Below are 14971 nucleotides of genomic sequence, written 5' to 3'. Positions count from 1 at the left end.
CCTGATAAGTACAGCAGTCTTGGAGACCTAGGGATGAAGAGGCAGGTGCTACAGAAGCCTGGTCCCAGCCCAAGAAGATGTTTAAAGATGGAGACTATGAAATGACAAGGGAGTCGGGGGGTTGGAGATCTAGTATTATGTGTTCACTGCAGTTTAGTCCCACACAGGCTGTGGTGTGTTGGAAAGGTGGCGTTTGATTGGCTTTGACTGATAGCCCTGGGTAAAAGGAATGATAGTAACCCATCCTTGAGATGCTGAATGTATGGATCATGGTTGCCATGCCCTTGAGGAAGAAGAGGAAGGCATGAAGTCTTATCTGAAGGTGGAAAAAATATTCTTGGCTGCTATTGCTACCATGTTCTCAAGGAACTTGGGACAAGTGTGAGTAATTTTCTGAAGCTTTTTGCTGTTTTAATAATCAGTGAGAAGAAGGGATAGGTATGGCATACACGTGTGCACAGATAGTTAACTAAATGTGCAACTATTTGGTTAGGGGAATTTGCTGATGAAGCAGAGGGGACTGAAAATTCAAGAAGCTTAACAGCTTAGTATGTTGAAAGCTCAGTAGCGCTCCATTTTGAAGCTGACTAGCTCCAGGTGAAGGAACTGACAGGGCCCACCGGGGAAGCTGACAGGTTGTTACATGCGCAACCCCACGAGCCCAACAAGAGGTGTTAGAGGTTCAGTGAAAAGCTTGTATATAGTCCAGAGCTGTTCAGCTGGCACAAAGGATACAGAGAACATGCCAGAATTGACACCCTCTCCAACGCCAGTCCAAGACCTGAGGGCAGATTTTCAGCTGGTGTAATTTGTCATAGCTCTATACTCACTTTAAGAGAGCTAAGAAAATTTACACCAGCTAAGGATCTGCCTCCTGTTCCATGTTCTTCTGCGGACATCAACGGGAGGATGTCAGACCTGACCATCACAAAACCAAGTATTTCTGTTCAGAAGGATTCAAAAGTATAAAATTTGACAATTGCTATAACGCCAGGAAAAGACAGTTACCTTTTTCCGTAACTGGTGTTCTTCGAGATGTGCTGCTCATGTCCATTCAACTTAGGTGTGTGTGCTCACCACATGCACCGGTGCCGGAAGATTTTCCCTCAGCCGCATCCGTAGGGAACTGGCTCTGGCACCACTTGGAGTGGCACGCATATGTCGTGGCATATAGGGCGCTGCCAACCCCCTCCACCCTCAGTTCCTTCTAGCCAGAAACTCCGACAGTGGGGAAGGAGGGCGGGTCATTGAATCGACATGAGCAACACATCCCAAAGAACACCAGTTACGGAAAAAGGTAACTGTCTTTTCTTCTTCAAGTGATTGCTCATGTCCATTCAACTTAGGTGACTTCAAGCAGTACCCATGGAGGTAAGTAAGGAGTTCACGGACATATACATTGCAACACAGCTCTGCCAAACCCAGCGTCGTCCCTGGCCTGCTGAGTGATGGCATAATGGGCCATGAATGTGTGCACCAAGGACCACGTCGCAGCTTTACAGATGTCCTGGATCGGAACGTATGCCAGGAAGGCCGCCGAGGATGCCTGTGCTCTAGTCGAGTGGGCTCTGATGATTGGCAGTGGGACCCCTGCCAGCTCGTAACAAGCCCTTATGCAAGAGGTAATCCAGTTAGAAATCTTCTGCGTGGACACTGGGAGGCCCTTCATCCTATCAGCTGTAGAGATGAAAAGCTGAGTCGACCTTCAGAAAGGCTTTGTCCGATCTAGGTAGAAAGCCAGGTCCCTTCTTACGTCCAAAGTGTGGAGGCGCCTCTCTTCACTAGTCTCATGGGGCTTCGGGCAGAAGACCAGAAGGAAGATGTCCTGGCACATGTGGAAAATGGACGCCACCTTGGGAAGAAAGTGCGGGTGGGGCCGGAGCTGGACCATGTCCTTATAGAAGACCGTCTATGGCAGTTCCGAGGTCAGGACATGCAGTTCAGAGACTCGCCTCACCAACATCACTGCCACCAGGAAAGCTACCTTCCACAATAGGTGAGACAGGGAGCATGAGGCCAAAGGCTCAAAGGGCGGGCCTGTGAGCCTGGACAGAGCCAAGGTGAGATCCCACTGAGGGACCAGGGACCGAACTTAATAAATAATAGTTAATGGAGATATCCTATCTCCTAGAGCTGGAAGGGACCTTAAAGGTCATCGAGTCCAGCCCCCTGCCTTCACTAGCAGGACCAAGTACTGATTTTGCCCCAGATCCCTAAGTGGCCCCCTCAAGGATTGAACTCACAACCCTGCGTTTAGCAGGCCAATGCTCAAACCACTAAGCTCTGACCACTCTGCCCGACAGGTGAGGAAGGAAGAACGTGCATGCTCTGCAGACCGCCCTGATCTCTTTGATGTTTGTGTGTAACATCATCTCTTCCGTGGACCACTTACCCTGGGTGTGGAGATTGCTGAGGTGCGCCCCCCAACTGTGATACAAGGCCTCCAAGACCAGTTTGACCGAGTGGGGAGTGCTGTTGATGGGGACTCCTTCCAGGACATTCCCGGGGTCGGACCACCATCGGAGTGAGGTGAATATCGTTGCAGGAATGGTGACGACCTTTTCCAGGTGGTGCCTGGACTGGGAGTAGGCCATCGCCAGCTATTGCTGCAAGGGTCACATCCAGAGCCTGGCATGGCGCACAACATACCTGCACGCTGCCACGTGACCTAGGAGGCGCAGGCAAACCCTGGCCGTAGTCAGGGGAAACACGGAGACTTCCGCGATGAGGTCCGCTAATGCCCTGAACCTCTCCAGCAGCAGCAACGCTCTGGTGGAGGTTGAGTTGAGCACCACTCTGATTTATTCTATCCTCTGTACCAGAACTTCCTGGCTCCCTAGCTCCTCTGTGGAATCTTGCTTACTGGCTTCTTTTACCTCTAGATACTAGATTTGCACTAACATATTTTTTTAAGCAAATTAAATAATTAGATGTCAAAGAGGTCATCTTTGTACCCACAGTTAACTGCAGGAAGCAATTTTTTAGCATGAGTAAAATAGCACCTGCAAAAAACGGAGGCGGCATTCAACAAGAAAGTCGGGTCTATTGTCAGTACGATAGATTAGGAAAAACTATCCTGGGTCTGTGTATTCTCATTTCTCTCCCAGTATGGAATAAACCCATTCTAGAAGTCCAGTTCCTCTGACTGCTCAGAAAGCCAGGACACTATTATTATTATTATGCTTTTTAGTGAAAATTGAAGGAAAGTATCCATTAAGCATTTCAGCCTTTGCTTTGTCATCTATTATTTGTTCTCCTTCTCTGTTAAGTAGCAGAGCTACACTTCCATTTGCCATCCTCTTTTTGTGTACTTGATACTTTTTCTTATTCCTTTTACTGTCTTTGCTAATCAGTACCTCATTTTGTGCCTGTGCCATTCTTTTTCTGATTTTGCCCTTTCATGTCTCTACTTTGCCCCTTAACTCAACCCTGCGATTTCTCTTTTAATCCATTTTATGCAACTCCCTTTCCAGTCACCAGAATTTTTAAAGCTCATGGTACTTCTAGAATATATTGATCTTTTACTTTTCATATTTTGCCTTTAAGTGACAGCGAGTTTGCTGCTGCACATTGAATTTTATGTTCTTCAGAAACTTCCCACTATCCTGAACCATTTTCCCCTTTAGATTTTCTGATCACGGAACTTCACTCACAAGCTAATTTTGAAGTCTGACTTCAGAGACTCTTCAGAAGGAATGTCCTCCAGAACTGCAGGCAGTCTGAGGAAAGGTCACTGATGCCCTAATCCTTGTGCTTTCATGGAAATATGCATACCACTTGGAACGCACGTGATTTATGCAGAACTGTAGAGACTTTTACAAAACCTTTAAGACCAGTTTAATTTTGATCACAAATATCAAAAGGACACATGGCTACCAATCTCACTGATGAATTACTCAACAGCTGTGCCTGAGATTACCAGTAATTACTTCAATGACTTCCTATGAAGCGGAAGATGAAATGGGTTCTGTACATAATACACAGAAGCCCAGTTTCCTTCTCTGGAAATAAGCTTTTGCTTAGGCCCATGAGTAACTGTTGTTACTGCATGATTTATTGGTATATCACCTGAGGTGACTAATTACAAGTTCAAAATGGAAGTGTTGCTGAGCAATTATTCAATAAACAACTGAATTTACAAGACCATGGGATGGACAATATATAATTGTAACAGGGTGCACTGGGTCCTTTAAGGCAGGCTACAGGCCCAGCATGGCTGCTACACTATGAAAGAGGTGGAAGACATGAATCTCATAGCAAGAAACTTTATCATGCTAAACAGCATAAGAGTTATAATAAACTATTAAATTCATGACATAAGACCATGGCCAATATCCCAGCAAACAGCAATGTTCAGAGTATTTCAAAACTTAAAAGATACAAAGTACATGCCCTACAAGAGAAAATTAAGAGGTAAATAAGGTGATGAAATGGACTTTCCCAATGAAGTTATCATTGTGGTCTGTGTGTTTCAGAGATGCATTGCTTCAAAGGTAAGGCAGTCTTTGATTAAAATGGTAATGATCCAGTAGGCAGAAAACAGTGAACAGGAAGGTGCAATAAGGACCTTACAGTTCAGGCAACCTGCAGCATGACTTTCTTAAAGTGTGGTGCCCAAAACCAGACACAGTACCCCAGCTGAGGTCTCACCAGAGCTGAGCGGAACAATGACCTCCCATGTCTTACATACAACACTCCTGTTAATACACCCTAGCATGGTGTCTGCCCTTAGTGCAACAGCATCACACCATTGACTCATATTCAATTTGTGATTTACTATAACCCCCAGATCCTTTTCTGCAGTGTTACCACCTAGCCAGTTGTTCCCCATTTTGAATTTATGCATTTGAGTTTTCCTTCTTAACTGCAGTACTTTGCACCTTATTGAATTTCATCTGATTGATTTCAGACCAATTCTCCAATTTATAAATGTCATTTTGAATTTAATCCTGTCCTCCAAAGTGCTTGCAACCTCCCCCAGCTTGGTGTTAGCCACAAATTTTATAAGCACACTCTCCACTCCAGCATCTATGTGATTAATTAAAATCTTGAGTAGAATTGGGCCCAGGACAGACCACTGCAAGCCCCGACTTGATATGTCCCCCCCTCTCAGCTTGACAGCAAACACAGATAACTACTCTGAGTATGGTCTTTCAAATAGTTGTACATGCATCATATAGAAATTTCATCTAGACCACATTTCCCTAGTTTGCTTGTGCGAATGTCATGTGAAACTATGTCAAAAGCCTTACTAATGTCCAGATATATCATGTCTACTGCTTCCCCATTATCCACTAGGCCGGTTATCTGTCAAAGAAAGAAATTAGATTGGTTTGTTCCTTATCTGCCCCATGTTTATTACATGCTCTTAGTCTACAATTAGATAATTCAGAGAATTTAATTCCTTTATACCACTTTGCATCTGTAACTAATCTGAATCTGTTAATGTAACATTTTAATGTAGCACTTTACTGTGCTTATTACTTTACTATGAATTTTTGCAAGCCAGTGAAGCTTGTTTGCTTTTGCATTTGTAGCCGTCTCCCTATTTGTAATTTCACTGAAGGAAAGTCATTAATTAATTAATTTTAAATAAAAATATAAAGTACTTTAGCCACGGTCTATACAGTCCCTTTATGTTAATATACTTTGTTATAGCAAAACGTTTACTTGAGCAGTCCTGCACGGTGAAACACATAGAGCTCATGATCAAGAGTGGAGTTGCTGGAAGGATTAACTCGAACAAAATTCTGGATCAGAAGGAATTCTGGCACAAGATGTGGCACAGTGATGATGCAAAAGTCTTTGTCCTGAAAAGATTGACAAAGAATACTCTATATCAGTCAATAACAACAAACAGGCTATTAGTGATTTAAAAACAAATTTTAAACAGGTTCCCACTGAGACTTAAGAAAAAACAGACATATAAATGTAGATCAACATTTAAAATAGACACGGTGCTGCAAGTATAATTTTCACCTACACTCTGTGGCACTCTGTCCCTCTCTAGTGGTGATTGGACCACATATAAATGTTGATGAATTTTGGCTACAAGTCCAGCCATACTTTTTAGCTGAACCTCATGCTTTAAGATCCGAGGTCCTCTAAATACAACTTTTGTCTTAGTGGGGACTCAATCTGACAGTTTCTCTTACTGTATCCATATGCCACTTCCCCACAGTGCTCCATACCATCTGGAAGGATAGTGTGCTCTGAGGTCTTTCAGGACCATGCTGAGGCATCACTCAGAGGGCAGAGTTAAGGTTGTGGGATGGAGGATTGTCTCTGTGGATTTTAGAGCAGTTTGAAATATCAGCTTTTAAACCAGAAATTTACTTGTTAGTGCAAGACTTCCTGAGGATCCCCTGCGGAATGTAGGCAGAGAGCAACTAATATGTACAACACACATTCTCAGAAATGGCCTCAGTGCCAGGACTCAAAGTTCATGTGTGCTTCCCGGGTTCAATAGCCACAGCCTGTAACTTTAAGTTAGCCCCCAACTCTGACATCAGGCTGTCTGCAAATACTCTGACTTGCAACAGAGCCCCAGTTCTGCTGCATGTACACAAATTACTTTCTCTGACTCATCAGCCTAGCTCAACCCACCTTGTAGATCCAACTTCGATCTTGAATAATTTTTAAAATATTGCTTCTCATTCAATCCCAAGAGGGTGAAATCAGTTTGTGGTGGATCTGAGCCAAAGTCTGAATCCTCGGGGTACACAAAAAAATGACAGGAATTCTAAAAGGTTGATGTTACATGATTTTTTTTGGGGGGGGGGCTGTATCTTGACAACTCCTTGACCAAAAAGCATCAAATTTGGATAAGTAGCCCTATCCCAGATCCCCATGAAGCACAGCAATTTTCAAGACAATCAGAGTAAGAATGTGAATTTCAGAGCACTTTGGGGGGGAAAAAAAAACCCACTGTTAAATTGTAAACTAATCTCAACTTTATCTATTGTGGTGCTACCACCCCACAATAACAAGTGATTCCTCACAGAGATTTCCTTCCCACAGGCCCCTAATGCTGGTGTGTAAGGGTGGGTCCCCCAAAAGAGGGGGGAAATCAAGCTATGTACAAGTTACAAGTGATTTTATTTCTTATCATACCATTTTCATTCACTTTCAAATAAAAGACTTGTTTCACCTTAAGATTTCATTTATACGTACTGGAAAGAGGTTGAAAACATATTGCAAGAAATCCAGTGACCTGCAATCAAGAGCAAACACTTTTATGTGAATAAACAAAAGCATATGCAATATGTACTGTATATTTCAAAAGATTTCTCTCCCCCATCCATCCAGGCAGCACTTATTCATACTTTCTAATCTGAAATTGCATCTAGTTCAGCACTAATCAATTGCAGAAGTTGAATGCTGTACTTCAATTGTCATTTTCCAGCACTGTAAACAACAGTAAGCGTAGAGATTTGAGCTTGTTAACTCAAGAGAAGTCTCCTTTATGCGAGAAAGAAATAAAAGTAAGATGATGTTTACTCAGAAGCATCCTGCAGAAGACTTTTAGAAATTTTGCCAGAGTAGCATTAGTGCCCAGTAAGTCTGATCACCAGGGGGTACAAAGAGTTGTAGCTAAGGACTAAGGTATTTCCATCATGCACCAAAAGACTTACTGTTCCACTAATATCCATTTAGTAGACCTATCCAATACCTTTAAAACTAAAAGGAACATCTATACTTTGAAAATTGTTCCTGTACATTTTCCTTCTTTTCACTTTTCACCTAGTGTTTTGGAATAAATCCCCTTTCTTTTCCCTGGTGAAAGTGAAACGTAAGGTTCAAGTTGAGTAAGACAATAAAAACTTAATTATTTTATCCGGTTTCTGCTACATAAAAGAATATGAAACTGTTCTAAACCCAGCAAGAGTTATGTGGAAGTTTTATTTCTACTCTCTCAAAAGAGAAAAAAGTATGTATTTTATATGCATCCAACACTCACATGCACAGTTATTTCAAAAGACTAACAACAGTGGCAGTAAACAATTAAAGTAAATAACCTTCCTGTGGTTTCAGTCCCAATAAAAATGGAAAGAGTAATCATTTTTAACTGAGGTGTTTATAATTGAGTGGATAAAAGTGAAACTTTATGAAAATACAATGACTCCACATGTTGGGATTGGGATTGTAGAACCAAAATAATGCAGTAACACATTCACCTATCCTGTATAATATAAATGTAAAGCTATGCTTAACTGAGAGGAGTCTTCCCCCCCCCCCCCACATATAGTAAATCCATGACAATGCAATGTCCCTTTCTCCAACACTCAGTATCTTCTTGACAGAAGTGGGCTGAAGAATGGGGGCGGCCCCAGAGGAATCATAATTTTTTTTCTGTCATTAGCAAAGGATCAAATAATCTAATTTCAGATAGACTGAAAGTTTAGTTCATTCATATATTACTTCCAGTCCACATTCTGGCTCTAGATTTAAAGAGATGAAAACATTTGATAACTAATGGATAATACAAATTCTTCACTACTGAATTCCCCTTGAGGGGTAAAAGATAGTTACTTCTCAGTAACTGTTACATTTCTGCAAATTACTACTCTTGGATCTGTGCTTCTGCATGCAAGTTCAGCAGGAATTCCTTCAGTACAACATTCTAAAATACCACTCCCAGTCTAGATTATCTCACGCCATCCCCTCTGATACCTATTCTACCCCCAGTGCTCTAGTGGTCAGTTTCTTTCACGGAAAAAGGTAAACATACACTCAGGTAAAGTTAATTAAAGAGAGACAGATATATGTTGTATATGATTATTATTATATATATTTAATTCACAAGATTTACAGACAACTCAACTGCATGGACGAGGTGGCTGTTTCAGTGTTAAGCTTAGAGAAAAATAGTTACAGGTAAGTAATGATCTTTTTCCCAGAGATATCCATCTTGGAGTCTGACCAATTCCAAAGATGTCTCTAAGGGCTAGTCTACACTTACCGGGTAGTTCGACGGCTGCGGATCGAAGTTCCGAGTTCGATTTATCGCGTCTGGTGTGGACGCGATAAATCGAACCAGGAAGTGATCCCCGTCGACTGCGGTACTCCAGCTAGACGAGAGGAGTACCGCGAAGTCGACGGGGGAGCCTGCCTGCCGCGTGTGGACCGCGTCTGAACCGCGGTAAGTTCGAAGTAAGGTATGTCGAATTCAGCTACGTTATTCACGTAGCTGAATTTGCGTACCTTACTTCGACTTGGGGGGTAAGTGTAGACCAAGCCTAAGAAAAAAAGTAAAGGAGACTGCAATCTGTAGTGTATAATGATAAGCAAGGTAAGCATACCTTGAGCAGCAGCAACAATGGTGTGTGTGAAGGGGGAAATGTCAAGAGAAAAATATAAAGGTGGACAAATAAATTAAAGATACATCCCCCAGCAAAACAAAACTGCTAGAGGGCAGAAGAGCTGGATGTTCTTAACCCACAAATAGGTCCTGTCTACATGGTGGAAATTTCCCAGCACAGCTATAGTCCTGCTTTGAGCAGGGGGTTGGACCAGATGACCTCCTGAGGTCCCTTCCATCCCTGATAGTCTATGATTCTATAGCAGAATAACTATTCCACTATAGCTGTTCCATTACATTGGGAGCTATTCCAGAATAACTCTCCCATATGGACATACTATTACAAAATAAAAGTGATCTTATTATGGAATAATCACTCCACTTCTCTTTTATTTTAGATTAGAGTGTCCACACGGGGAAATTATTCCAGAATAGGTATAGTGGAATTCAGTGATAGCTGTGCCCATCGATTTCCCTTGGTATACAACCCATAGATTTGTAAAACTGATAGCTCAAAGTTGGATTTCTCTCTCAATGCTGAATCTAGGCAAGACTGCTTGGTAAAAAACATATAGAAGATTATATGGCTGCTTTGCATCTCTCCTGAATGCGAACATAACGGATACTTGCACATGTAGCACATATACCTCTCAATATAACCTTTCCTTTTTCTTCCAGGTACGTGACAAGGGAATGTCTTGTGGGACACTGCCCAATCTTACACGTAACAGGATTTCCTGACCCAAGAGGCATGATCCTGACCCTCCTTGCTTGTTTATAAAAATCTGATTGTCTTTTTGAAACATAGCCACCTGTTGGGATACTAAAATATTGCAAGGTTCTTAGAACAGTTAGGACTGTCATCATATCCAGAAAATAGACATACAGCTGCTGATACTCAATGGGGTACATAACACCTTTTTTGGGGGGGGCTCCCCATTCCAAGCAGGGTGCATCTTTGGTGAATCCAGTTGGTATTGAAGGAATTTTGAAGTCCACTCCTAATTATACTTTGTTTCTGGACTACCACTAAGTGAAGCTTAGATTTTGTCAGTCACCGAGGGTCTCCTGAGGCTGTCTCATGTGGAAATGTGCCATAGGTATTTCAAATAATGTTACAATCATCAGATTCAAAATTCATAACTTCATCTCTAGGAAACACCTGTTGGCTCTGGTAAATCATCTGTCAGATCCACAGTGATACACATCTCGTCCTGGAGAAGTGGAATCTAGCAGAGCTGCTACGTACTATAATTCTTTCTGATGAACAAACTAAATTGTGACTTTGAGTATGTCTACATGGGGAAATTTACCAACATACTTACAATGTATAATTATACCACTGTAGTTAAACTGGTGTAAACTCATCGTGTGCACTCTCTTCTTTCCAAGTAAGAGTATCCATGCAGAAATTACACTGATATAACTACAGTGGCATAATTGTGCCTGTACATTTCCCATGTAGACAAGCTCCTAGTGAGTAAACTACCTCATCCTGGAGACTTTTTAAGTGTTTTCTTATAAACCAATCATCTAGATCAAGGGCATCACTCATTCGAAGGAGAGGGTCAAATTCTATGTTTATGGTCTGTGGCCTGGGGTATAAATTTAGGACTATATGGTCCCCATAGTGCAGAGTGTCAGTGAGAGATATACACAGAGCTCAAAGGGACCATAAGACCTATAAATAATAATGAAACATTTTGTTATTTTGGTGCTTATTGTTGCACTCATCAGTGAGAAAATCTATTCCCATTAGGACCACTGCTATTTCTGCTCTTTGTTTCTCTTCCTTCAACACCCTCCTATCTCTCCCCCCTTTCTCTCCTTTGTGAGTCTCCTCCGTTTTCCCCCCTACATTTTCTTCCCTGCAGCAACTCTCAGTTTCAATCCCCTACTTCCAATTCAGTGTGTTTCACTGCCATCCCCTACCCATATTTATTGCTGAGTGATCAGTGACTGAATAGTTAAGGCTGACACCCAAGTGTCATCATGGGACTGTAAAATTGACATTCCAATCAGATTAACAGAGGAATTGACTCCTCTGGGTCATTGTTCCAAGACATCTGCAGACTCAGGCATACACTAGCAGGCAAATATTGTGTACACACAGTTCATGTTTAGAAGACTACTCTCTGCAGTCGCCAGGGCTAGAAATTTACTTTAAAAAGTTTAAATTCTGGAGCATCCAAATAAGTCATGTGGGCCACATAAATATCTTATGCAGGCTGGATCTGGCCTGCAGGTTGTATATCTGACACCTTTCATCTAGATAAGGAAGGACATTCACTCATTTATGAAGGCTCACGGTCACTATCACCAAGCATTTGATGGAAACATGCAGCACTGATACCAACCCAACAGGCAATACACAGTATTGCTGCTGTTTCCATATGAAACCTGAAATACATTCCGTGCTTGAGATGTATCCTTATCTAAATATCAACAAGGTCTAGAGCACACACATATTATTGTTATTTATTATTTGTATTATTTGTATTGAGGTATAGAGCGCCTCACAGCTTTCTCTCCCTGGAGTTTAGCATTCTGACTCTGGCTTCCTTCTTTTACCACTGGCTCCCCTGTTCTGAGGGAAAGGGCAGTCTATATACTGTCCTTCTCCAGAGAGTTCCTCCTGATTGTCTGGAAGAGAGGAGCCTGCCACACCCTACCCACAGGGCTCCTGATCCCAGGCCCTTAAAGGAACAGAGTCTTGAAGTCCCTCCCCCACGCCATCCAATTCCTTATTCCCTGGCACTGCTTCCTCTTTTCCTCTACCAGGCCATTTCCTGGATCTTTGTTCAGTCCATCTCCCTGGCATGGGATCTTCTGGCCTCCTCCACTCTAAAAAGACAGGTTTACCCCATTACAGGATATGTGAGCCTTGTTCCACTGCTGCAATTAGTATTTGCCCAAAAAAGGATGGCTGCTTATATTGCAACCTGGTAACTTTTCTGTCATAGGGCACCCCATCAGAGGAGATGTGTGAAAAATTTTAGGTGGAAGGTGAATGCTTCATAAAGTTATGAGTGAATGCATGGAAACAGTTAGATGGAAATTAATTCAACCTTAACTGCAGCAGATGCTGTCACTCCCCCAGTTGCCTTAATAAATCAGGGTTCTGTTAAGCTGTTATTAGAAACTAGAAACCGAATACCTATATGTCTATACTTGCCTTGTTTCATGTTTCTCATCAATACAGAATAGCTGAATACAGAAAGCAGTTACAGCTCCTCTGTACACAGGATGAAAGGAATCTCTCTCATCAGTCTCTAAGGTAGGTGTCCCAGCGGCTTTCAAATCTGTGCCTATGACATCATCTATTGGCAATTCAGCATTGGAAACAATGTTTACACCCTCCTTCTGCAGCAAGAAGAGATAAGGGACCAAACTGAAACCACATTTCCTTTTTTGTGTGTTTGTTTAATGAGTCTTTTGTTGCATCATTCTTATTTTACAGCATTCCCAGCAGAAATACAGAGTTGTATTTCACCCAGCACACTACTTTCTGCCACATCTAGAAGTTTAGGGGGGCATTTTTAATGAAATTGCTGATGGCTATAAAATGATTAATGCCTGCAGTAAGAGGTTTGAAATAAAGACAACAATATGTTTGGGAACAGATATTTCTCATTACTGTCCCTATGTGGAACAGTAACAAAAATTTAATCTTAGGAAATATTTTCCAATGTAAAAATTTGGATTCCATCCAAATTTTAAAAACATTTGAAAGAACAAAAATGAGAGTAATTCAGAAAATGTCATCTTGGAGATTAACCACTGCTATATTTGAAGAACAAGATACTAGTTTTGAAAATAGACTGAAAGGGAGAATAAAAGACAGATACAATTGTTTAAAATTCTATGGACAAATTCTCTACTAACTTTGACCCCATACAAAAATCAAATTACTTCAGTGGGGTAGCATGGGGTATAAATCATGACATAGTCTTGCATAGTAAAGGAACCTGCGTCATCTCACTTAAAGAAATGCTAATTTCCTATGTATGAATAGTTGTACTTCATAAATATTATTTTTTGTTGCTTAAAAAAATTTTCCTTTTAGATCTGCATGGAAGAATTCAGATTTGGTATATTGGTCTCCCTGAGATCCAATACCAAATCTAACAATATATTAAAATTGATTACTATTGTATAGGTCTCAAATGAGAACTTTGTACAAAATATCCATACCTTATATGTATTTAAAATAATCAATCCACTCAATGTGCGTCGTGTCAATTGATTTATTATAACCTGCTATGTCACCTAAATGCTAATATTGAATAAAGAGTTTATAACAAATTATTTCACTTTAAAGAGTGGAAGCAAATCACAGTGTCAATACAGTTGGGAAACAGCCAACAAAAATTAATGATTTGAAAAAGTAATAACTTTGCATTCTTTTTCTTTGTCCTCTGGTTATTCAGCATTTAGGTAACACATTTTCAAACTTTTCTCTGGAACCACCAGGGCTAGAATCTTACCTTTTTTTTTTTTAAATGAAAGCTGAGATTCTGTTGTAATAACATGGCTCCAGGAGCTGAAGGTTTAAGAAAAATACCAAGTATTGCAAAAGTTGGCAACAATGGGAAAGCCTTGGGTGGCCACGTGCCAAAAAATGAATTTCATTAAAAAATGCACTGAGGATGAGTATTTTGATAAACTCTAGATTGTACTTGGACCTCACCTCTGAAACATTATTCTGAACACTTTCTGTTGTAGAATGTGAGGTGGCAATATCCAAGGTTTGGGGAAGGACATCTTCAGTTTTAGTGTCCATCTGAAGAGAAAGTGATCAGTAACACATACAAATTAACATTCATGAATCATTTGTTTTCCTATGGATCACTAATTCTGGACATATTGAGCTCTCATTCATAACTCTGATCCCTTTTAAATCAATGTAAAAACTCGCAGCGCTTTTGAAAGTCCCCTCGATGGAGCACTACATAGTGTAACTGGCTCATGACTCTTGCCATTTAAAATAGTCCTTTTAAAACCAATGATGTCTGCAGACAAAGGCAGCTTATTGCAACACCAAGGACAATAAAAAACACATACAAAAACATTCCAGAGTATTCTGCTTGGTTTCTTCATCCCAGATTCATTTGGCAGATAGAGATTCATTTAGTCAGGCTGTTACTGCAACTAAACTGGAATCTGGCAATCCTAACTCCACCTTCCTTGCCATCTGCCTTACCAGATTTACGTTGGCTTGTAAAGGCTGCATCTGAACTAGTAAATTTCATAGTTATGATTCACCATCCCTGGAGCTTCACCAGTGGTAGCAACAATGGAGACTATAGTGTAGACAGGACATGGGGATTTTTACCACGTCACTTAATTCTACAACATAGTGGCAAAAATGCCAAAGCTTGGTCTACACTAGTGCTTCTCCCACAGCGGAGCTTCTCTGGAGTTCAGTTACAGCTATTGTGTTTATTAATGTAGACAAGGCCTAAGTGCCCAGCTCCCATAGTGTTACAGAATGCAAGCATACTCATAGTCAGTCAACCAGTCAGTGGGCAGTGCCTTCCCCAAAGCTGCACCAGGGCCAACTTAATTCTAGCTATTTCCTCCTCTGTTTTCCAGATGCTTCAAGACAATTCAGATGCCAGTGGTTTCAAAATAATCCTAATGACTACTTCATAACTTCCCTGAGCCTTA

At 41.2% G+C, this 14971-nt stretch overlaps 1 protein-coding gene across 1 annotated transcript in view; it reads right to left on the bottom strand.

Annotated features, from left to right (window-relative positions):
- The window catches only part of CFAP61 (cilia and flagella associated protein 61), a 180899-nt gene that overhangs the window by 140584 nt on the left and 25344 nt on the right, over positions 1-14971 (bottom strand). The window contains exons 10-13 of the mRNA XM_065401500.1: positions 13992-14084; positions 12477-12664; positions 7174-7213; positions 5671-5810 (exon numbers count right to left, since the gene is read on the bottom strand). Of these exons, the coding sequence (XP_065257572.1) occupies positions 5671-5810; positions 7174-7213; positions 12477-12664; positions 13992-14084 (461 nt within the window). The remainder of the gene's footprint in view (positions 1-5670; positions 5811-7173; positions 7214-12476; positions 12665-13991; positions 14085-14971) is intronic.

This window comes from Emys orbicularis, chromosome 3 (genome assembly GCF_028017835.1).
Source record: "Emys orbicularis isolate rEmyOrb1 chromosome 3, rEmyOrb1.hap1, whole genome shotgun sequence".
NCBI classification, from domain to species: Eukaryota; Metazoa; Chordata; order Testudines; family Emydidae; genus Emys; species Emys orbicularis.
The sequence above is the reverse complement of the archived record's forward strand: the minus strand, read 5'-3'. Positions and strand labels throughout refer to the sequence as shown.